General features: G+C 35.4%; 1 protein-coding gene across 1 annotated transcript in view; it reads right to left on the reverse strand.

Moving 5' to 3' along the window:
• Window positions 1-25,743, reverse strand: part of PDE3A (phosphodiesterase 3A) — a 326,043-nt gene that overhangs the window by 17,258 nt on the left and 283,042 nt on the right. The window contains 9 exon segments of the mRNA XM_017888601.1: window positions 5,774-6,032; window positions 8,220-8,375; window positions 11,932-12,131; window positions 12,274-12,387; window positions 18,978-19,076; window positions 19,079-19,088; window positions 21,726-21,863; window positions 23,915-24,069; window positions 25,177-25,262. Coding sequence (XP_017744090.1) covers window positions 5,774-6,032; window positions 8,220-8,375; window positions 11,932-12,131; window positions 12,274-12,387; window positions 18,978-19,076; window positions 19,079-19,088; window positions 21,726-21,863; window positions 23,915-24,069; window positions 25,177-25,262 — 1,217 coding nt within the window.

The following is a 25,743-nucleotide window of genomic DNA, read 5'->3' on the forward strand; positions in this document are numbered from 1 at the left end:
TATATAGGCTTTTCTCTTTTCTTTTGTGTATACATAATATCTGTGGAGACCTAGACTTTAGTAAAGCATTTGGTAAAAGTTTACTAAATGAGTAATTTTTTCTCTAGTTTTTGCTTCACATTTCCAGGTAAATGATGAAGTATTGATAAGTGGTAAAATAAAACCAATATGAAAAAGTGGTTTACAGGGAATCCTGATCTAATTGAGACTTCATTAAAGAGTTAATAGTTCAAGCTGGCTATGGTGGATCATGCTGCCTGTAATCTTAGCTACTTGGGAGGCTGAAGCAGGAAGATCACTTGAGGTCAGGGGTTCAAAACCAGCCTGGGAAACATAGTGAGGCCCTGTCTCTACAGAAATAAATGAAGTGAGACTGCTGTCTCTACAAAAGTAAATAAACAATTTAAAAAAAAGTACAAGTTAGCAGGAAGATCAAAAGGGATATTTAGGTCTACTTAATGAGGTAGATATGACTTACTCTGGGAGCAAGAAAAAAAAGAAGAAAAAAGTATTAATAGCACAATAATGAAATAAGAAAACAAAGCCAATTTCTATAGGTGACAAAGAAACTTGGAGGTCATCTACCAACATCTTTGTGGAAGTGCTAGTCATTCTTTTAACGGTTTTATTACAGTGCACTGCAGACATTTCTTGTACTCTACAGAACAAGAAAATTAATTTTTAAGACACAGTGCAGAAAAAGGACATTAAATTATCTTGAATTAGTTTTGAACCATACAGACACAGAATGACAATTATTAAATTGAATGAGTGCTGAGGGAAATGAACACACGCAGAGTCAAAAGGAAAAAAATATATGTATGATAGTCATCATTTCTGCATGAGATAGACTCAAACTAACTGGCAAATACTTTCCAGGACACTTTGGAAACAAAGATCAATTAAGCTCAGAGCTTGCCTTAAAGGAGCTTATACTCTCTGTAAGAGAGCACGCCAAGAAGACAAAAACTGAAATACAAGTGCTATGTTTTATGACAGATATATTCTTGTGACCACGATGGGCTTGCCATTTCTCTCAGTTTGCCTCAGTGTTAGACTTCTAGACTATAGGACCCTGACCTCCCTCTTGTCAGAGCATTTACTTTAGAAAACCTGAAACAGCAAATTATTTCTCTGTCCCTCTGGAATATAGGTAAATCTTCTCCCAGCCTCTAACTAGCTTTACGATCTTACAAAATAAAATTTAAATTTTAAAATTTAAAAAAGATTTAAATGAAGGAAGGAAGGATGGAAGGAAAGAAGAAAGGTAGGTGAGCAGGCAAGCCTACCTCCTAGTCTCTGTGGGGAGGGAGGAGCCTAACTTTAGTAAGTACCAATTAACAGGTGACTTAATCATACTAGCCAATGCTCCCATAACGTCCTCCAGCACTTTTTCACTAGCTTACAGCAGCATTTAACAATTCTGCCTTTTGCTTCAACAGAGTTCAATCTGTCTCCCCATTACAATAGTCTTGAATAAAGCCTTCATTGCCATTTTTAACAAATGTCTGGTGCAATTTATCTTTGATACATCAAACCACGGCAACACAAAAGACTCAAACTGTGGAAAATTAGGTATAATTTTTTTAAAGGACCTGGTACCTGGGCTGGATGTAAGTAATGAGAATTAAATACACTAGATGAAAAGGGGCTAGCAGTATTCCAAGCAAAGTTTGAAGAACTGGGACACAAGCAAAAGTGTATGGGCCACAGGCTATGACCCCTTATATCAATTCTTCCATTTGAAAGCTTCCTAACAAGGGCAGTAGATATAATTGCAATTTAAATAAATTTGAATTCTTTCTATGAAAGTCAATAAAATACATTAATACATCAGATTTTAAAAGCAAATTAAAATTACCCTTCTACCTCTACTTGTCTATTTCTACTTTGTTTTGTTATAAATCAAATTCTGTTGAGAAATTTTTAAATATTAATATACTTTTTAACCTAATCGTTTGAATCAAGAGAGTTGCAGAGGACCCCTGTGTGATGGACAGGTTTGAATCACGGTTACAGCAAACACTCTTCAGTTCAAGGTGATTATTTCATCTTAAAGTTATACACATTGATTGAAGTGCATTCATAGTGAAGAAGCTAACAAAAGCTCAATTTTCCTCTTTTTCCCTTCCAGGGCAGTCCCCCTGAGAGTAGCCGTCCTCTTATTAATACTGTTAAATGTTAGCAATAAACCTCTCTGGAATTATACTGAATAAGAAGGTGACGTAGAAGAAAGTTTATACCAAATAAATTTGCGTAGATTAGAGTCCGCAGGTGGTCTAAAACATGCCTGTATTGGGAGCCAAATTGTTCGGTACTGGAACCTTTTGAAAGGAGAACAAAGAGCCTTTCATTGCTCAAATTCTAAATGCAGCTTAGTACTTCATTAGAAACCTCTTAGTTCGCTGTAGGAATCTTTCAGATTTAATTATAAGGTGGGATAAAAACCTTCTTTTCCTAGGATACCATATTGAATCATTTTATTCTGTGTTTCCTGGGACATCTCCAAGTTTTACAAACTACAGAACTTATCTGTGCATATTTATTTTTTTCTGAAACCTAAGTATTAGGCAAAGTCAAGGTAACCATTTTAGCCAGTATGAATTCTGAAATTAAAATTACTAAGAACCAAAAGCATTGAAGTTAAAAATTAAGAAACCTAGGTTCCCTTTCTGGTTCTACAACCTTGCAATGTTATTTAAATTTCTGAGCCTTAGTTTAATCTTTTGTAAAGTGAGGCAGCTAAACTGATAAGCATCAATTCGCCCTTCATTTCTAAAGTTCCGTTACTCTATGTGGCCAATATTTAGTAAATACTAACGTTGCTCCATATTTACCATTTTCTTGGTTGTAAAGAAATACTTTAAAGATATTATTTCCAAAGCTACATATCAAATCATTGTGGATGGGATATTTTTAAATTGTAATATAATGTGGTCAGTTAACTTTTGGAAGGCATGAGCAAACAGAACCCCAAAAACTCTCATTCCTGCTTTAGTGAACTTGATAAAAATGGGAAGGTATGACAACCCAACCCTTCAGAACAGAAAGAAATGCAATATGTGGTTGTAGCATTTGCTGCTAGAGGCTAGGTTGACAAGTTGAGCCTGTTAAATCTTCTGGCCTGGGTCCTTCAATTCCCAATGCCTGGATCTATGTGTCTGCATTTTCCATGTGTTTGAGTTCAAATAGCAGTAAGTCAGGGCCCCTGGGAACAAAGCTTTTCCAGAGGCTAAGCCGACAATACCTTCATTCAGTGGAAAAACTGTCTTATTCTTAGTAAGACAGCAAACTACCTGGCTCTTTGAAATGAAAACAAATAAAAAGAGAAAACTAATACATGTTTATTGAGTGAAAAAAATGAATGAATAACCCATGAAATCCAAGTCTTGGTTTCTAGCTCTGAATCCCAAGATCAGTACAAACTTTCTAATGGAAGTCTTTTTATTTGCATCAGATAAATAAAATATAATTACTTTGACAGTAGCATATTGAAGAAAAACAACTTTTATTTTCCCCCATTCTACAAAAAATAATTAACAGGCCAGATCTGACATAAAGCTCAATTTGCAAAATTCTACCTCATAAGTTCATAATTGATAATGACTTCTTTATGTTTGCTTATGTGTGCCTACAACAAGGTGCTTATATGAGAGTAAAATGGATCAGTATAAGGTTAATCTGCTTACAAGATGGTTGGAATGAACCAAGTTGTGCATTATCCTGACTGTGATAAAAATAGGCACAAAATGATCAGAATGTCTTTCATTGGTTGTATTTTTGGTAAGAACTTTAAGAATATTAAGATGGTACTTTATCTGTAAAGGTAAACAGAAATCACATACTACTTTCTTACAAACACAGGAACAGTATTTGTGTAATGTCATTGTAAGGGTCATGGATTTTTACTAATTATGCTATTAGTCACTGTTTGTTTCATGACAGGATAAATAGGAGAGTAGCTTTAGAGGCATAAATAAAAATGATTTTATTGTCGATTAAGCTAAATAGGTTAGATTGGCCACATGATGCACTCCAGGCAATTACCAGATGTGATAAGTTGTCATTGTCACTGTTGCTACTGCCCTGGTCCAAAGACACAGTCATCTCTCACTTGGATAATTTCAACGGTCTCCTAACTGATCCCCCTATGTCTATCCTTGCTCCCTTCCCAACCCCAAGCATATTCTAAATAGAGCAGCTGAAGCAGTCCGGTTAAAATGTAAGTTGAGTCTACTAACGCTTCTGTTCAATACCACTGACGATTTCCCATCTTACTCAAGAGTAAACGCCACAACTCTTACCGTGACCTATAGAGTCCTATCTTCCAAGCTCGTCTAGGCTGACTTATTTGTTGTTGCTGTTCTTCTGTGTTGTTTTGTTTTAGGCTTTCAGCACCTGAAACCATGGTTGTTAGTTTCTGTCTCTAGTGATAAGCAGAACAGAGGGATGAGGAAGGGGCTTTACTGGCCCAACCAGAAACAGAAACTAAGAACCCATGACTGTATTCTCTCCCTTGGACAGCTTGGTTCCCGACTGCCTCTGTCCTGCTGCTCCGGCTATCCCAGTTCTCCTGCTGTTCTCTGAGCACCCCACCCAATGTACACCTCCGGACGTTTGCACAGGTTGCTTTCTCCTCTCTTTAGAATCCTCTTTCCACATACAGCCCCAGGGAGCACTCCCTTACTTCTTGCAGGTCTTTTCTTTTTATTTTTACAATCTTTCCCTTGTTTACATCTTTCCTATCACTGGTTATCTTACCTAAAATTTTAACCTATCTCTATAATATTTTATATCTCCCTCCTTTTATTTTTACTCTCATATTTCTCAGTATTTATCACTACAGTAAATAATACTGTATCTAACACACTATAGATATACTCACTTGTTCTGTTTATTGTCTACTGATCCCACTAGAATATACTTCTATAAGGGCAAGGATTTTTTTTTTTTTTTTTTGTCTTTTTTCCCCACAGCTCTATCTCTAGTACCTAGGATGCCTGACACAGAGCAGGTGCTCAATAAATGTCTGTTGAATGAACAAATGAATACTACCACCTATCTCTTCACATGGAGTTCCTCTAACCAAGCCAATAAAAAGCTATGATTGGTCTTCACAGTAACTGAAACTCTTTCACTTTTAAATCACTAAGATAACCTGAAGCAGCCGGGCGTGGAGGCTCACGCTTGTAATCCCTGTACTTTGGGAGGTCAAGGCTGGTGGATCACAAGGTCAGGAGATCGAGACTATTGGGCTAACATAGTGAAACCTCATCTCTACTAAGAATACAAAAAAAAAAAAAAAAAAAAAAAAAATAGCCGGGTGTAGTGTCGGGCACCTGTAGTCGCAGCTACTTGGGAGGCTGAGAATGGCATGAACCCGGGAGGTGGAGCTTGCAGTGAGCCGAGATGGCGCCACTGCACTCCAGCCTGGGCAACAGAGCGAGACTCCATCTCAAAAAAAAAAAAAAAAAAACCGAAAAAAAAACCCAAAAAGCAGATACCCTGAAGAATAGGCTTCAAAACTTTTTTTTTTTTAAACTTCATGATGAAGATATCTTTGTATCATCTTTGTATCATATGTGTTATTATTATAGATTCCATAGTCTGGAATTTCTATTGTTATGATATTGGGGAAAGGAGCTACCCGTAATCAAACTCGGCAAATGATGTGTAGACCTGGAGTATTGTATTTCATGAGAAGCATAACATTCATCTAAAGTAAGAAAGCAATCCCAAGGAAAACACATTAGAACTAGGTTTTAGAACTTACTTGGAGATTCATTATTTTCACAGGTTTCCTCTTCATTTGGTGCTGCTGCTTCTTCCTCCTCTTCTTCTGGGTCATCGGTATCTCCTGACTCATCACTGTCTTCCACCCATTTTCCTGGCATTAGTCCGGCTGAATCATAGGAGTTGCACAGAGGCCCCACAATGTGAGAGATGAAGGATTCCTGAAGGTTGGCCAGCTGAGGAGCAGAACGATCCATGAAGGGGCTTATGGGTAACCCAAGGCTGGCCTCTTCATCGCCCTGGAAATAAAATACAAGCGAAGTCAACATTCACCTGGTGTCTGAAATTTGTAAATATGCAAAACCCCAGACATTAATGCACAAATTTCTTTACTTGACTGCTAAAGGATCCTACCTCAATTGCTAAGATTCCTATAGAAACACTGTTGCTAATTAGTACTTTTGTGATCTTGAGGTTTTTGATTTTTATCAAGGAGAAATACAGAAAGTCTAAATTCTAATGTATAAGTAGATTATAAGTAGTAGTGTTTCATATAATGCATTTATATGAAATGCAATGGTGAGGTTGGGCGTGGTGGCTCATGCCTGTAATCCCAGCACTTTGGGATTACACAAAGTCAGGAGTTCGAGACCAGCCTGGCCAACATGGTGAAACCCCATCTCTATTAAAAATACAAAAAATTAGCGGGGCATAGTGGCAGGCACCTGTAATCCCAGCTACGCGGGCGGGTGAGGCAGGAGAATCACTTGAACCCAGGAGGTGGAGGTTGCAGTGAGCTAAGATCGTGCCATTGTACTCCAGAGTGACAGAGTGAGACTCTGTCTCAAAAAAAAAAAAAAAAAAAAAAAAACGAAAAGGTGAGAACAATTCTTTAAAAAATATGTAAATGTAGACTATTTTCCTTTTTTGCTCTGACTTCCAGAAAGCTTTAAAGAATTTATTGTTCAATTCAAGGGGTTACCTTATCCCAGATTTTGTTTGAATTTTTAATGTACCTCCTGTGATTGTGTGGTTTCTGATATTCTTATTTATCTATATGTTTAATAATATTACTGTACAAATGTTTTATTTTGAAGTGCTTCAAATGTTTCTGAGGAAAACAGGGAGATTTTTAGCCAGCAGTTATCTAGCAAAATTTAAAATATCTCAAAATATCAGCAACAATTACGCCTAAGAAGTGGTATTATTATACATGAATTTTCCCTTTAATTTACATTTTTCTGCATTTCCATATTTCAGGAATGATTATGAATTAATCCCATTCTTAGGAAGGGCAATACATAATTTTTAAAAAACACAAACCTTTCATTCTATATATGAATCCTACCTATAGTAACCATAAAATTTCATTCTAATCTCTGTTTAAATATGTCCAATGACAGTCAATTTATTACCATTAATAAGGTGTCTCAGCCTATTTTTGGACAGCTTTAGCAATATAAATTTCTTTCTGACATTGACCTGAACTCTACCTCCCAATAACTTCTATAGACTGGTATATTCATACCTTTTTTAGGGCAGTAGAGAGGGATCTAACTTTTTTTATGAATCAGAGCCTGTGCTAAGTATGTTACATAATTTATCTTCTTTAATCTCCACAGCAATGTTATGATTAACCTATTTCTAAATTAGCATGTCACTCCTTTAAATATCTGAAGACAGTTATATTTCCCCAAGAGTAGATACCTTCATTTTTTTCACGTGCTTTTCTGTCACTTATTCCTGTCCTTTATGCATGCTCCTTCACCTCCACATTATTTTTAAGAGTGGTTCACAGTACCAAACAGGAAGGTTCAAGTGCATTCTGATCAGTGTAGGCTAATGTCAGAAGGATCAATCCCGGCTTATGTAATTGTGGTAGCTTTTTGAGTAGTCTGTTAACTCTCACATTATCATGTCAAATGAAATGCCTATTTCTTTTTAGCTTTTTCATATAATGCTGTTAATAATTTTTTTACAAAAGTGAAGTTAATCTAATATGCAGATACATTTGAACTACCATATACATATACATATAAACTATTCCATATATGTTTAAACTACCTTCTATGATAATAAATAATTTTTTTAGGAAAGTAAGTGAAATTAATGTGATATGCATATACATTTATACTACTATATACATATAAGCTACTCCATATACATTTAAACTACCTTCTATGATAATAAATACATCTATAAAAGAGCAGTATTTCAAGGATCTTCTTAACGTCTGACTTCCACTATCTCAGTATCTTCTTCCCCCCGAATGCTTGCAAATAACTTTATCATAGAGTTCTATGATTATATTTGAGTCCAATTTTACACATGTCACTTTTATCTCTTGATCAAAATTGACCAGTGCATTTTCTGATAAAATATGAATATGAAAGAGTGATCATACTTTCATAGCTGTTAGAAGCTTTCAGCAATTCATGAGCAACCTGTAAGTATAGATTAAGCTATATTAAACAGTTGTCAGTTACCTGTTCATAAAATTCATTGACAATACCATCTGTCCACTGAAGATGGAGTTCTTTACATTTAGCTGGACCATTGATATCAGCCAACTTTATACACATTTGACAAACCAGTAGACGATCATTTTCATTGGTCCAATCTATTCCAACATCATCATTTACCTATTTGAGAGACAAAGTTAAAATATGTTTTGCTTTGATAAAAACAAAAGTTGAACAGAAAACAATAGAACATTTATTGTCTTCATATTATACAGGGATCATAATACCAAATAATTGGGAACCTCTAGCTACTTAAAAATGTTATTGGCCTGTGTAAATTAATGGTAAAAAAAAGTTCATGAAAAAGTAAAATAATGAATTATGGATAAAATAATAATAATGGGCGACAGGGTGAGTGTAGTCAAAAATAATTTAATTATACATTTAAAAATAACTAAAAGAGTATAACTGGATTGTTTGTAACACAATGGATAAATATTTGAGGTGACAGATACCCCATTTACTCTGTTGTGATTATTATACATTATATGAATTTATTAATGTAACCCATAAATGTATACACCTACTATGTACCTACAAAAATGAAAATTTTAAAAATCATTAATTATTGAATTAGCAACAAATGCTTTTTAAAACTGGCATGTATAATAAAAAAAAAATTCTTTTTTTGAGACGGAGTCTTGCTCTGTCTCTCAGGCTGGAGTGTCGTGGTGCAGTCTTGGCTCACTGCAACCTCCACCTCCCAGGTTCAAGCAATCTTCCTGCCTCAGCCCCCCAAGTAGGTAGGACTACAGGTGTGCGCCACCATCCCTGGCCAATTTTTGTACTTTCAGTAGGGATGGTGTTTCGCCATATTAGCCAGACTGGTCTCGAACTCCTGGCCTCAAGTGATCCACCCACCTTGGCCTCCCAAAGTGTTGAGATGACAGGCATGAGCCATTGCGCTTGGCCTTATTATCAATTACTATTAAAATAATATAGTTACAGTTCATAAAAATTTGTCATAACTTAATATTTGGGCATTTACTTTTGAGGTATAAAATTGTGCTTCAAGATTTTGATCTGTACTGTTGCCAGATAATTTATATAAATATACCATAGAGATGAGAACAAATTAAATCAATCAAAAACCACAATGACAGAATGTGTTATTTCTCTGTGGTACAAAGCATAATCCATAGAGACAGTATCTCAGCTTCTTGGGCATCTAGATTCAGATCAACACCTATATGTCTGCTTCTGGTTAAACATTTTATTGTATTCCATTTTCACATTTGACATATGAGAGTTGATAGTAACATGTTTTGTTCAACAGTTTACTTCCACGATATCTTTCAATGTGTCTATAAAATGAAGACTGGTGTGGCCAGGCATAGTGCCTCACGCCTGTAATCCCAGCACTTTGGGAGGCCAAGGCAGGCAGATCACGAGGTCAGGAGTTTGAGACCAGCCTGGCCAACATGGTGGAATTCCATCTCCACTGAAAAAAAAAAAAAAAAAAAAAAAAAAGCCAGGTATGGTGGCATGAGCCTGTAATCCCAGCTACTTGGCAGGCTGAGGCAGGAGAATCGCTTGAACCCAGGAGGCGGAGGTTGCAGCGAGCCAACTTTGTGCCACTGCACTCCAGCCCAGGCAACAGAGCAAGACTCTGTCTCAAAAAAAAAAAAAAAATTAAAGTAGAGAAGGATCTCGGTACAGCTTTCTATTACCTTTTGCCATTAAATTGTCTACGAAGTTCAAAGTTGGTTTCTTCAGGTCTAGTTGGCCAAAATTGTCTTTCAATGCAATGGGAAACTGAATATGCTTTAAATTTCCACATGGTCAGGTTAATCTAAGAAGTTTTATTACTCTTGGCCGTGGACATGAAAAGTATTCTCATGGCTAGCAGCTGCTGTTGATGATCTCTCTCAAAAATCTGATACGATCGTTATATAGCCCACGCCATAGGAAAATAAAGAGAGTAAGAATTTTAACTTTTTAAGAAAAAAAATCACAAACAAATCCTGAGAATATGCTTTTGAAATTGCTTTATATTCATAACAGCAAGAAATATAATCAACATGACTCATGCTTACTTAAGAATCACTTATTACATGTACAATGACTCTATTATTTTCTTGATTAAATTTACCTTTTTAGAGATAAATTCCTATTCCTTGAAACTTCAGTCCAAAGTTCATTGTGAGGAGGCACTAGCGATTGATTAATAGATATTTTATTAAAAGATTTTTTTATCTTTAGGATTTCTTTGTAGGGTACAGGAATTATAAACATAAAATAATTATACAAATAGAAAAGAAGAGAGGAGGGAGGAAGAAAATAATTACATTTACATATACATGTGAATATATATATATATATATGATATATAATTATACCAATGCTACAATACCTCAAGAGGTAACTAGGCTACTTTCTATATCTGGCATAAGCATTACCTCCTCTTAAACACATATAGCTATTAAAGATGAATGGAATCCCCAAAATGCTTACGATTTAAAACATTCTCACTCCACTCCACAGGAAATATCACCTTTTATCAAGTATTTGAAGACATAAAATGACATTTACTTGTTTGAAATTCTCTAATAATGCAGAGAGAAGTTTTATTAGATAATTTTTTTTTTAAAGGAAAGCTGCCTACAAAATGCCTGAACACTAGTGTGCAAGATGGCCTATGGAGAAATAAAAAGACATAGGATACAAAGAAGACACTAAGCACTGAATATCAATATAGAGGTACATAAAAATGTAGATGTGTAAAAAAATCTGAACGGCAAATTATCCTGGCCAGTGGATTTTTGCCTATATTTAGAAAAAATAATTTTGGTGTATGAAAGACAAGTGGAAAGAAGGTAGACAGTCAAGAAAAAAAATACCAGATAAGTTTTATTATATATAGATTCAAGAAAAACTATAGAACAGTCCATAAGATCAGCTATGGAAATGGATAGCAGTGGAATAGAACATAAGAGGCAAAGAAGAAAACAGAAAAGTCAATATCAAATGAAACTGGTCTCTAGATCTTGTAGAAGAAGAGAGGATCTCAGAATGTTTAGTAACTTGGGTTCAGCTAATTAAATAAATTAGGGACTAAATTTGATTGTATAAATGGGTATGTCTAGATACTTAGTGATGATTTTTTTTACTTAGATGGAACTATACACCAAGATGAACTTTAAATTTATTCACTGTTTTTGGAATCTATGTTTAGGCAAAAAAAAAAAAAAAAAAAAAAAAATTCCTCCAATGAAATAAATAGGTGTTAAAATCCTACCAACCTATAGATACGTCATAAGAATCATAATCATTATAATGAATATATTTCAAAGGAATGGTATTTATATACGAAGAAACCTTACATTCTTAAAAGTCCAAGAAATACTTGGTTCTCTAATCTTTTCAGAAAGGGGATTTTGTATAGGTTGCCTTTTGTTTGTTGAAGAGGTCCGTTAACATGAATTCAAGTAGGTTTTCTTCCTAGGAAGAAAACTGAGAAATGATTCCCACAGATAATAAAGTTGTATACCTGCTATTAGAATCTTGGAAGAATCCATGGTTTCTTTTCAGAATTAGCATGGTCTCTGAGAATTTTAACATGAGACTATATATAGTTCGGCTTATATTAACTTGGGGCCTATTATAAATCATACTCAACTTCACTTTCTTGAGAAATCTTTAAATTAGTTCTTCCAACCAAAATCTAAAGATTTACCTGAGGAGCACTAGTTGCAACCAGGAAAGCATTAGTCCTTCCTGGGTGATCATAATCATGCATGGCTGCAGCCACATACAGCGCCATCAACTCTAAGGCAGGGATATTCCCAGACAGACATCCGTATTTATCATCTGTCACATTATACGTTTTTGAGAATACATATCCCATATGTCCATGTGTAAATCCACTGTCAGAATCTGAGAAGAGAAAATGAGAGTCAAAGAAATTTTTTAAAAAGTATTAAACTGACATCATTTGTCTTGACTTCCTTTTTTTTTTTGAAAAAAACACCCTTGTTCCCATCTCTCATAAGTCAGTGCAGATTCACTTCATACATACCTGAATCACTGGTTGAACCATGGTCACTAATCACAGTTGAGAGGCCTGGAATAGGCTGTGTAGTAAGATACCAAACAGCATGTAAAACATCAGTGGCATGGATTCTGTTATGATCTGTAACCAGTGAATAGGAACAGTCATCAATTTACGAACTTTGGGGTCCAAGAACTAAGAGTGCCATCTACTGGATAAACAGTCTAGTTCTAACATTTTACTATTTCCATGAAAGTCGGCCAAACTTTCTAGGACAAATATTCTTTGATTACTCTTCCGTAACTTTATAACATCCATAGTAACAAGAAAAAAAACAACAACCCTACTTGTAACATTTATTATGCGTGCAGGTATCCGAAGTAGAAAAATCTGTGTCAATAGTCGACTAGAAACTACGTATACAGGAAACACACTGTGTGAAACAGTATAATGTTTACTCTGGTACTTATTTTCATGCTCCTGCATAAAACTATGCAGAGAACAAGAATAAATGTAATAGCTATGACATACTTCAACTAAATCAGACAGAATATTTCATCTCTGATCAATGGTACTCAAAAATAATCTGGGAATAGAACATAACACCATTTCTCTGTATCGATCTTAAAGCACTGCAGTAAAATATCTTTTATATGTAGATTTCATCCACAAGCAAAATTCAAAGCCACAATCAATTATATTCTCTGATCTAGACATTCTAATTTCAGAATAAAGTTCTAAGAAATATCTAAAAAGAAAAAGAAAAGCCTCTTTGTATAATGTAGGAATGTAATTCCTTTGTAATGTATTTTGTATGTACATTTGAATGTAAAGCCTTTGTAATGTAGGAAGCTAAGCCATTTAGAAGAGTTAAAACCTATGGGAAAACCAGATTCACTAGTCATAATGTCATAAGGGAAGGGGGTCGTACTCCACATGTGCAGTTCAACTTCTTTCAAACCATAACCACATGCCCAGTGTGCTCTTGGCTCACCTCCCTTTTCCGTGCAATTCTTCCAAGTTTTCTGTTTGTTTATCAGACCCCTTATAATACTTCACTGATTAGTATGCTTTATTCTAAATATACTAACTTCACATATTGTATTTCTGCAAAACAGCCATGATACTGTTTCCTTCTCTAGTATAAGAGATTACATTTCTGCATAATACTTAACATAAGGAGAAGAGAGAAACAGGAGAGAACTAGAATGACAAGGAGAATATGAGAGAAACACCTATTCCCTAGTCAGAGAAGAAAGAGGAAACCTATGGTCAATGTGGCAATTGTAGCACCCGGGTAGGTGTTAAATTTCTGGCAGCCATTAGGAATCAGTCTTTAAGTGACAATATGCAGCTAAATGTTAGGTAAACACCCTAGAAATTCAGTGGAGAGGCCTGGATGTGGGTTTGAAAAGATCTCATCAGAAGAGCTTAAAGAAACTCAACTCCAGCCGGGTACAGTGGCTCATGCCTATAATTCCAGTACTTTGGGAGGCCGAGGTAGGTGAATCATTTGAAGTCAGGAATTCAAGTTCAGCCTGGCCAACATGGTGAAACCCTGTCTCTACTAAAAATACAAAAATTAGCCGAGCATGGTGGCAGGCACCTGTAATCCCAGCTACTTAGGAGGCTAAGGCAGGAGAATTGCTTGAACCTGGGAGGTGGAGGTTGCAGTGAGCTGAGACTGCACCACTGCACTCCAGCCTGGGTGAAAGAGTAAAACTGTCTCAAAAAAATAAAAGAAGAAGAAGAAGGAGAAGGAGAAGGAGAAGAAGAAAGAAACTCAAATCCTAGTCTTCTGAGGAGAAAATAGCAAAACTTGTATACCTGTGTCAATCATAAATATGAATATCAATATTATATGATAATTGAAAGACCAATTTTATTAAGATTGGCATCTATATCCCTGAGTATAGACCATCTCAAGTGATACAAGCCCATTACATTTACAAATAATTCACAGGCCACACAATTACAATCATATTTTATGTCTGTACTTGGGCTATTTATGAATTGATCATACTAGAATTTTCTGGATTTGGGACAGGTATGGTTTTACCTCTGCTATAATACTTATTATTCATGCTAACTTGGGTGAGTTACTTAAAATCCACTTCCTTATCTTAAAGATAAGATATAGTAAAAAGTCTCATTTCTTTATCTTAAAAATATGCGAATAATATTGCCAGATTCATAGTACAATTGTGACAATTACAGAAGGAAATAGATTTTAAAGGGCCTGATACATGGTGAGTTTGTAATTTGTGTAAACATTATTCATGTAAAATAAATTGCTGCTGCAGAACAAGATAAAACCAGTATAGATCACCAGCTTTCTCCCAGAGTCAATGCTGGATTTGTAAGAATAAAATAAAGTATCTTCTACCTCCAGCGGTAGAAGATAGTAATGACCTGGTATGGTAGGAAAATGGCAGTCTGGGAGTAGGGTTCCACTTTTGGGATATATGTTGGAAGCCAACTTCTTAGTTAAATTATCTTCTCCTGTTGCAAGCTGGGAAGATTACTATATGCCAGTAGTTAATATTATTATTGCAAGTCAGAGAAACCTGTGCATGAACATAGCGGTACAGAGGTGGATGGGGGGCGGTTTCATAGTGTTGGCAGAGCCTGTCTGAGGTAAGGAATCAATAATATCTATTCCAGGTGAACTCGCAGCTTTTGAGCTCTAATCCTCCCCGCCCTGTCCCCCACCCCAAGGTCCAGGCCCAGAAAACTTTATAGGTAGTGCTTTAAAAAAAAAAAAAAAAAAAAAAAAAAAAAAAAAAAAAAAAAAAAAAAAAAAATATACAACAAAAAACAAAAACAAAAAAAAAACTTTCAACAAGCAATCAATCCTAAGTAAATAATCTAGTGCTGAAAATATAAGCAGAAAAGCTGCCAAACTCATTTTATGAGACTGGTACAATCTCGATTTAAAAACTAGGTAAAGACAGTATATATATTTAAAAAGGTTCCTTTTGCTTTCGAGTACAGGTTTAAAAGTACTAAATAAAAAAAATCGCTAACCAAATCTACCTGCTTATTTAAATATACACATCTAGTTATATGTGTGTATGTGTAGGAGAATAACACCATCATCAATCACTTAGATTGAAGAAGAGAAAACCATCTGTCCTGTTAGCAGTCAATAACATATTTACTAATCAAATATTCACTTAGCATGTACTCGGTATTACGCCAAGTGCTGGCATCTCCATTGTTCTTGTCATTAATTCTCTGGTAACCCAACCCAGGAGCAAAGACACCCAGGAAAGAAGCTAGCAAGATCAATGTAAGTTACTGACAGGTTTCTGTGTGATACATAAAAATGCTAAAAGATTACTCTTCTTGTTCTGGCCAGGGTAGGCAACTGAGAAGGATAAGAAATGTTATCAGAGCTATCCTATTATCAGAGTTATCAGAGCTATTTTATCCTTAATATCATCATACCTCTTCCTTCATCTCTGCATTTTGGGCGAGCCTTCTCGATGACGCCTTCACTCACGTGGCAACCCCCTCGCCCTCTTTAATAACATATAGACGTACATGCATACACTAGCACATGGTACACCCTACCTCTTTCCCAGAGTCCGCCCATCTCCCTCTTCCGTCTTGATACACTTGGTTTCTCAACTTTCTCCTTTTCCCTCAAGCACAGAGTTGAAGTGAGCTGGTGTGGAGGGTTGGAGTTGTATGTAAATTCACAGATTTTAAGATCCAAATTTATATATTTTTTATTTAAAATTTCGTCTATGCTCCTATGCACCATAGGGTAAGCGGAAGTAGTAAAGAATAGAGGTAACACTTCGAATATTTTGTTTTCTCTTGGAATATAGTTAATACTCTGGTAGTTCTGCCCCTCTAGCATGTACCATGTCACTTCACTATCTAGCTTTAAAATCAGTGGGCACATCATGTACAGCTTAATTGAACTGAACTAAATATGGGTTGAGCAGGACTATTCTCATTGCTGCCAGGAAATAGCTACATGATCACAGGTACTTCTGAGGCATTCTCCCCATTGCTCAAACTTAAATCAGAATGAGAGGTGTTAGGGAGAATATACTTTAGAGAAGAAACTCTTTGAAAATAAAAAAACTACCATCAAAAATAACTGGATTGATGAGTGAATACGAATGGATTTTTGTTTAATAAGCAAAATGCCCAATAGAAAGGAACTATGAATGACACCAAACATTATTTATGTCCTTATGCAATTGGGTATTGATCACACATTAATTTATCCTAAGTTTGATTGAACAAATATATTTTGATCACATTTATATTATTGAGTTGACCGTATTTCTTGTCTTTCTGTTGCTACTAACAAGAAATTTCTTTATTTAACTCTCTGTTTAAGTCTAGATTCTTCAATTTTTGTCAGGATTCTAATTACAAATTTAAAAGCTTTCCTACTTACCCTCTTCTCTTGAAAACTGTTAAAGGTACACTTAGAACTATAATAAGAAATTTAGTTTCTAATATTAGCACACATTATCATATTAAAGTTAATCCAACCCCATTTTAACTTTGGTTCCTCTTATGCTTCTTTTCAACTAAGGATTTATTTAGATAGAACCATTAGAAATATAGTCCAAAGTAAATATTAAAATAAGTAGGTACACAGTACATTTTTGTACGTGCTAATTATAACTAATAAGTGAAGCTTTTAATAAATATTCATATTAATTTACAGTCTCAGCCCATATTAAACATTATTAGTTAAAAGTGATCACAAATGAAGCTAGAGCTTTCCTATGAAAAGATGTAAATAAATTCCCTTTATGGAGAGTATCCGGGACTTCTAATAGAACAAGCAGGTTTATTATAACAAGTTCTTTTCACCTGGAATAAAGAACCCACTCTTTCAGGGAAAAAAATATCTATTTACTTGTAACATATAAAAATGTAATAAGAAAATATAAAAGTGAATAATAAATCTTAGAATCGGAAAACTTATTTTGTACTTAAACACTTGCCATCTTTCAATTATGATTTAATGACATACTACCTGTGAAAAGTTGGTAGTTTTATGTCTATGAAGTTTAGTATTAATTTGAACTCAGTGGAACTTTGCTATGGCTAATCATATCATTAAAATACATTTGAAAATATAACATGAATTTGGAAATTCAATCTAGTGATTAGCTGTTTAGTGTTTTTAGTGGCTTCCTTTCTAGAAAAGTTTATTTATATAACTCCTTAACCTTTGAGGAATTGTGAACACTTAGGTCAATCACTGGCATCCAACCAGGGTGGGCCCTGGGAAAATTGTATTGCGAAAGCAAGGCTTATCTTGAGATCCTTTCCAGCTACCCCTTTTGTCATATTTCTCTTCCAGCTTCCATGTATTTGTCAGCCAGATGTTCCCAGGGGCCCTGGTACTGTTCAGCTTCTCTTTGCCTTACTCCAGCTGCCTTACTCTGACTGTATTTTGGTCCCATATTCTTCAGAAAATCTCATTAGTAGATTCAGTTCTTCATTATTTTTTTCTATGATACACTATCTGCTGTGGATATTCATTTCAATGTAGCATGTGGATGGGATTTTGAAAACAATATGCTCATAGTAAATCCCTAGGTTAATGTGATACCCCTTCCTGGAAATACTTGTGCTTTATCAGTATTAATTATGTTTTTAATGTAACTTCAGCTCTTCACAATTATGAAAAAGTTACAGAACTCTGAAGTCTGAGGTGCATAAAAGCAAATATAAAAGCTTTTAAAACTTTTAAGCTTAAAAGTTTTAAACTTTAAAAGTTTTAAAAGCTTAAAAACTAAAATATAATTTAAATAACATATTTCCAAGACATGCTCCAATCAACATATTATGTTTGATTACTTTCCTTTCTATATATTTATTTCCTTAATGTGTTACATGGTTTTTGAACATCTCCACAGTTTCTCTGTTTGGACCTATAGACATTGTCTCCCAAACCATATATTTTGTAGCACTGTAGGACCATTTTACTTATGTGTTCTGATTGATGATTCCTGAAATGCTACATAATGAAAATTTAACATCTCCTCTGTGTTCCAATTTCTTGTTATTATAAATGGGAAACTTATTCCCGCAAGACTCAAAGCTTGAATTCTTGATTGTGTGTTTCCCTTGGGTCTTCCCATTTACCTGATTTTTAAAAATGTTTCTCATCATTTTTCCATAACCACTTCCAGATGTCTTTTCTATTTTATTCATCAGACCATCATCCTCCTGTCCCTCTAAACACCAGCCAGCTTTATCTTATGTGGAGAAAACATATATAGTGACTTAACTCTTCAGATGCCACAACAAAAGTTGAATTCACCCAATAAAAGGGATGGGTTAGTAAATGAGCAATACATTTAGTATTTATTTATTTCCAAAAAATAACCACATTAAAGTGGACTCATGTTGGACTTCCTGTGTGCCAGGCACTAAAATAGCCTCTTTAAAATTATAATCTTATTTGATCCTAACAATCATATGAAGCAGGTGTTATAATCCTCATTTTATGGACTAAGAAATGAGGCACATAGAGCTTAAGTAAACCCTAGGGTCTCATACAGCTGAAAAGTAAAGGAGCCAGGATTCTAACACAGGTGATATCCCGTAATCACCATATGATGTCTCCATATTGAGTATCTACCATATGTAATTCTGTGCTACCTGCTAATGATTCACTATCCCATTTACCCACAGCAAATCTGACATATTTTAAAAGTATTATTTCACAAATCACGCATACTTACAAGGAATATCCCTGTATCCAATCTCCAAAGCATGAAAATAATTCATAAATTCCCTAATTGGAATTTTAAAAGCTTCAAAGAGGCCCATGTCTTCAAAAGTCTGTAAGATACCTGTAAAAAAAAAAAGACAAAGCCTTATGAAACATGAAACATCTCTATGTGTATGTCAGACATAAAGAGAACAATGGTGAAACTAGGTAAATATTGGTAACTGAAAACACTATATGCCTTTCCAAAATCTGAAGGATGTCCTTTTAAATTGGTTAAAATGATAATTATCAAAAGGCATTGAATATTGTATATTGTATATTGAAACTAAGGACTTATTTCCATTGTACATGTCTCTTTAAAATCTTTTGAAATTAGACTTTTCCATTTAGTCTCAGCCAAAAGGTGATGTATTGGAATTTTCACATTAGATCATTTCAATTGTCCTAAAGTTTTACTATGGCAAAATATATGCATATTTTCCATAACCAAAATTTCATAATTTTTGTTCTTGTAAACTCAAAAGAAAAAATCTCAAAAAGTTCTACTGAGCAAGTCATCTGAAGCTGCATTTGTTCAAAGTTTAATGTCTGGGAAATTGGGAAAGTAAACAGTGACTAATAAGGATCATATATCAATATATTACTCTGTTTTTGGAACACGATTGGAACAAAAGATACATTATTGAATTTTGCATGAATCTAATTGTTAATTATCCTTAATCTTTTTATTGTCTACTGGTATCCAGGACTCTTAGAAAACACTGTGTGGCAATTTTGGTCAAGTCGTTTTCTCCCATTCCCAGCTCACAGAACTTCAAGGGAGTGGCTGGTACCTGTAATGAAATTCTGTACTCTGTCATTTGTGCTGTAAAACCGACTGTTATCATAACCACTTTTCTACTAGGTCCGAATTCTCATTTGGAGAACTTGAAGATACAATAAGTCAAGGTGTTTTATGAAGATATGAGAAGCAATTGAAGGAATGTAAAAACCCTGGGCTTCTGATATGGATACATCTTCTTTGGAATCCGAGGTTGAATATTTACTAGATGACTTTAGAAGAGTAGCATATCCTCTTTTAAGCCTTAGTTTCTTCTTCTATAAAATACATATTTAAAAAAAAAAACCTGCACTACAGTTACTGTGAAGATTAAGTTTTTGAGAGTCTGTGAGATATACATCAAATATAAAATGAGATGAGATGTGTGTCTCTATACCAGGGAACATACTTCCTAGTAAAAAATAAAATAAAATAAAATAAAATAAAATAAAATAAAGAGAGAAAATGCTTCTTGGCTCATTGCCACATCCTGTGGCCCTGTTACAGGCTTATTTGCAGGAAAGATCACTCCCTCAAAGTTGCAGTTTGCCATGGGTTTCAGAAAGAAGATACACGATCTTCCAGGGGCATCCCTAAGGTATGAGGCTAAGGTGAATTGGACAGAGCAACTACCCTTAAATCTGTCCTTAAGATCAGCTAGTGTGAGACACTGCTTAGCACCAAGAAGAAAGGAAAGGAAGAAGAACAGGACTCTCAACTCCTACTAAAGTGCAAGGGCTGCCATTATATTCCTCAACATGGTGATGGAAGAATAGAGTCTAGCAGAGGCGAAATATTTTACAGACTTTGTAAGAATTTTTTGTCTCGTATTCCATCAATAATGTTAGTGTACCCCTAGACTAGACAGCCATATGTACTTGTAGAATCAAACACTAGAAGAAACGCCTGCTATCTTTTCCCTTCAATCTTCACAGATTAGGATCCTCACCCCAAACGAAGTTCCACATTGAGATATGTGTTGAGTGGTCCAAAGACAGCTCATCTCTGATGCACTGCGTAGAAATCAGCATTTCAGTGATTTCTCTTCTATTGTTTTGCAGAGAAGTGTTAGTGGCCCCAATAAATCTGGGTTGGGTCCTGAATTCTTACCTAAGTCTGATATTCACAAGTTTGATGGTCCTTACTATCTCTGCTGTGATACTTACTCAAATTTATAAGAACACACCTAAAACATGTGAAGATAAGCTGATACATATTATCGCACCATCCTCTTTATATAATTAAGGGTGTGTATTTCAATGGGTATTCCGTAGTACAGCAAATCCATCATTTTGTTTTGTGGTTTGAAACATTTTCAAATTCTTAATTTCTACTTGTTTTCTTTCTTCTTCAGCAAAACAAATAATTATTTACGTGAAAAGCCTTGAAAGTAGTCTAGCCTAAAGAAAACAATACTCAGAGGCTGGTTATGCAGCAACAGTATTATTCTATAACTCTATGTGATGTGTTTCTCAGAGCACTAAGAGGAAACATATTTTGGCACAATGTATTACCTTTGATAAGGTCTAAGTGCTGTAATATTCAAAAGTTTTTAAAAAGTCATTGAAAATAATTATAGACAATAAATTAGTATCTCTAAATAGGCAGTTTTCTTCTTTTAGGGGCTTGTGTCAGATTTTCTTTTGCTTAATTCTATGAATTCTAGATCATTTGTCCCTTGTCTACGTATCTCTATCCCCTCCTACTTTGTCTTTAAAAATATATCGTATTTTAATTGTAGAATATAACATCCGACTCACGTGAAGTTCCAGTTTCTTTTGTTAACCCACGACCAAGGAGTCTACAGAATGTTGTGTTCTAAAACTTCCTTTCTCCACGCAACACCTATCCACAAGTGTCAAGAATTTACAGAGCTTTAAGCAACCAAGGAACTGTTTTTCCTATATTTAAATTAGTGTGAATGAATGCATTTCTTACCTGACTAAGAATACGGCCACATTTTCTTCCTATATTTTCCACTAAATCGAAAATCGGAAAATTCCAAGTATTTAGCTGCTCCATAATTGAGTCCAGGTTATCCATGACAAGAGGTTCGGGAGCAAGAATTGGTTTGTCCTGTAATGTTTAACGTTAAAATACTTAAACAGCATGCAGTTTTTCTACAGGGCAATCTGTGCTTTACTAAATTCAGTAACAACAGTGGCTATCGGAAATAAATGACTTAAAACTCCAAGGTGAATAAGTGATTTTGCTTAAAAAAAGTCAAGATGAACGAGACAATGACCCCAAAGTAAGAAGGAAAGGAACTAAAGCTGTTTCAGATATAAATTTTGCACTATTAGGTGCTTGCCTATCACTGGTCCATATACACTGCCGCAAAAACATGGATATTTCTTCTATAAGTTAGTATAACTACTTTGAGTCTACTGTAAGGTTCTTAAATTAAGTTTTAAAGACTTCAGAATATACTGTAATTGCATGTAAATTTATGTCTCTTCATAGTTACGTAAATTTTTCGGAGATGAGGGTTCCCTCCTTAAATTAAGCTCTCAAAAGAAATCCATGAGTAGGAGGACTTGATCATTCCTACTATTATTATTAAGTTTATATTAATGCTTTAAAATGGACATAGGATTAATGTTGCCACATTTTTTAGGGATTTTAATTTATTTCATGTGATCTACTGTTTCTTGAGAAACATGCACTACGTAAAAGTAAAGGTTTTTTATAATTGGTCGCAAATGAGGATGTTCTTAAAAGTACATTTGCAAAAAAAAAAAAAAAAAAGATAGATAATGAGGATAAGGAAACATATAAATTATTTTACCTCATGATCTATCTGACTTAGAAATACAAACAGTAAATACAGTAAAAGAAAAATGATAATAGCAGCCATTGATGATCACTTGAGAGTCAACAGTTTTCTACCACTTGCCACCTCCCCACAATGAAGCTGACTCAAATGTATGCTTCCATCCTCCTTAAATGGATCTCTTCAAATACACAAAGTAAGTAATCATTAAAGGATATTTTAATAGGTGACTAGTGCCAATATATGCCTGACAATATTACAAGAAAAACAAATATTGGTTCATGTTCTAAGTCAAGGAGGTACTAGAGAAAACCAGCAGATGTCGTAAGTCAATGAATATCTACTTCCCTCCCTTCCTTCATCTTTCTTTTCTTTGTTTATAAAATATTGTTTTAAGGAATGAAATAATACATTTTCCTGTATATACTTTTTGATTGGGTTAAGAAATATCTGTAATCATTGTGTAACTGTAAATGCTTATGCTTTTAATCACCAGATAATAGAACCATTAAGAAACCAATAATGCTTGGAAAGAGAAAAAATATATTGATAAATCAGGGAAGGGCTGTAATACATGTGTAATCCGGATGAAATACATCTGTAAATCTCATGTTTCAGAGATTATTATTATTATTATTATTATTATTATTTGAGATAGAGTGTCACTCTGTTGCCCCGGCTGGAGTACAGCGGCATGATTTCAGCTCACTGCAACCTCCACCTCCTGGGTTCAAGTGATTCTCCTGCCTCAGCCTCCCATGCAGCTGGGATTACAGGCACCTGCCACCATGCCTGGGTAATTTATTTATTTATTTACTTACTTTTTTAAATTTTTTTATTTTTTGAGACAGAGTCTCCTTCTATTGTTCAGGCTGGAGTGCAATGGCGTAATCTTGGTTCACTGCAACCTCCACCTCCCAGGTTCAAGTGATTCTACTGCCTCAGCCTCCTGAGTAGCTAGGATTACAGGCATGCGCCACCACGCCCGGCTAATTTCGGCATTTTTAGTAGAGACAGGATTTCACCATGTTGGTCAGGCTGGTCTTGAACTCCTGACCTTGTGATATGCCCACCTCGGCCTCCCAAAGTGCTGGGATTACAGGCACGAGCCACTGAGCCCGGCCATGCCTGGGTAATTTTTTTGTATTTTTATTACAGATGGGGATTCACCATGTTGGTCAGGCTGGTCTTGAACTCCTGACCCCGTGATGTGCCTGCCTCGTTCTCCCAAAGTGTTGGGATTACAGGTGTTAGCCACCATGCCTGGCCTCAGAGATTCATTTCTAAGCCAATATCTGTAACAGAAGCTGATCTCTCAAGTAAATGAGTGAGTTAAGTGATGATATGGGACTACCAGAAACATCATGGTCTCAGGAGCATAGGTGCTGCAAGCCGATGCTTTCCTCAGAGGCTCTCTCAGGCACTCTGTTTCATCTTCATTCTGTACAATGTCACTGCTGTCACTGTTGTTATTGGTTTCATAATCAGAGGTAACTTGAGCAGTGTCATCTACAATTAAAAGAGAACAACTTATTACGAGATCCACAATGGGGAAAGGGAGCTCATTTAAGCAAATTTTGCTAAGATGCATATGGTAAATATACTGTTTAGGGAAACAGGGCTTTCATGAGCTTACACTCCAAGAATATAGGATCATAGGGTAGAGAACATCACACATCTGTTAACAAAGTAAAACAGATGGAAATTATAATCTGTAATCCACATGACATTCAATAATCCCTCAATAATATTTTTTAGATCAACAGTTCACAGGACTTTATGTTTCTTTTTTCTCTATTTCTCTCCCTATACATTAAACCACTGAGTGACTATAACACTCTAGAATGGGCATGTGAGGTGGGAGAAATTGAGTTGACACACCCAGCAGTAAAGTGCTCTGTGGAGCACAGAGTGATGGCATATGCTTGGGAGCATGGGAAATCCTATGTATCCAATCCCATTTCTTAGAATCCTGCGGCTTCCTTCCTTATCTGTCCTTCTTCACTGTCGCCATTTCAGTCAGCAGTAAACTGTGCTAACTAAAAGACCAATCGGCAAATACCCAGAGTCTGAAGTCTATGCTCTCTGAGCTCCTATGACGTTTCTCATAGCTGAGTAAGGTGCCCAAGGGAAGTTGATTGAGTATTTGCTATGTTTTGGGAACCACTTAAAGTACTTCCAATGTCAGAAGTAGCAAGATAAAATAACATTTCTATACAGTTCTATATATTATATAAAATGACCTCTTGTGTTTTAGAAATATACACATGTATAAATGTATAAAAACATTTTGGAAAGCTTTGCACCCAAACTTTACCAATGATTAACTCCAGTGAGTAGGAGTACAGATGATTTTAATTTTCTCCCTTGTCCTTTTAAATCTGCAATTTAAAAAATCAGGCCAGGCGCAGTGGCTCATGCCTGCAATCCTCGCACTTCAAGAGGCTGAGGCGAGAGGATCACTTGAGGCCAGGAGTTTGAGACCAATCTGGCCAACATCATGAGACCATGTCTCCCGGCACCCCTCAAAAAATCAGAAATGTAGGTCACTGTTTTGATCAGGAAAACAAAAATAAGGCAATTTCCATTTTGGGTAACAGAATCCAAAACAATTACCTGTTCTACTTGGTGTCCGAGTGGCTACCCCACTTCTGTCCAGGGGCTCATCAGCAGGATTCCCTTGGGAATATGGTCTGCCACAGCTAAAAAACATGGAAAAGTCATAGGCACATACCATCTACGTCTACATTAAGATAAACAACAATAATCAAATATTTCTACCTTCTGCTTATTTGTTTTGTGAAAATAATCATATTGTTTGATACATAAATGCTGATATGCAGTGTACTACTTTCTTTTTTGTGAGAGAGCAGTCACTACAAAGGATTAGAAAGTTCATTTGACTCTCAGTCTCCTCCTCCTTTATCTAGATCATATTTGAGGTGAAAGTGATAGTAAAAGTTTGTTAGATTATTTAGAGAATACTGGTATAGGCTGCGACCCACTTATAGTGGCCATTTTGCAGGTGTTGATCTATATTTGGACAAGGGTTATCTGTCACAATAAATACCTCTGTGCCTGCTTAAAAGCCTCATTATGGGCCAGGCTGCTTAAAGGTTCATTATGGGCTCATGCTTGTAATCCCAGCACTTTGGGAGGCCAAGGCAGTTGGACCACCTGAGG

Source organism: Rhinopithecus bieti, unplaced genomic scaffold (genome assembly GCF_001698545.2).
Source record: "Rhinopithecus bieti isolate Rb0 unplaced genomic scaffold, ASM169854v2 scaffold_15769, whole genome shotgun sequence".
NCBI classification, from domain to species: Eukaryota; Metazoa; Chordata; class Mammalia; order Primates; family Cercopithecidae; genus Rhinopithecus; species Rhinopithecus bieti.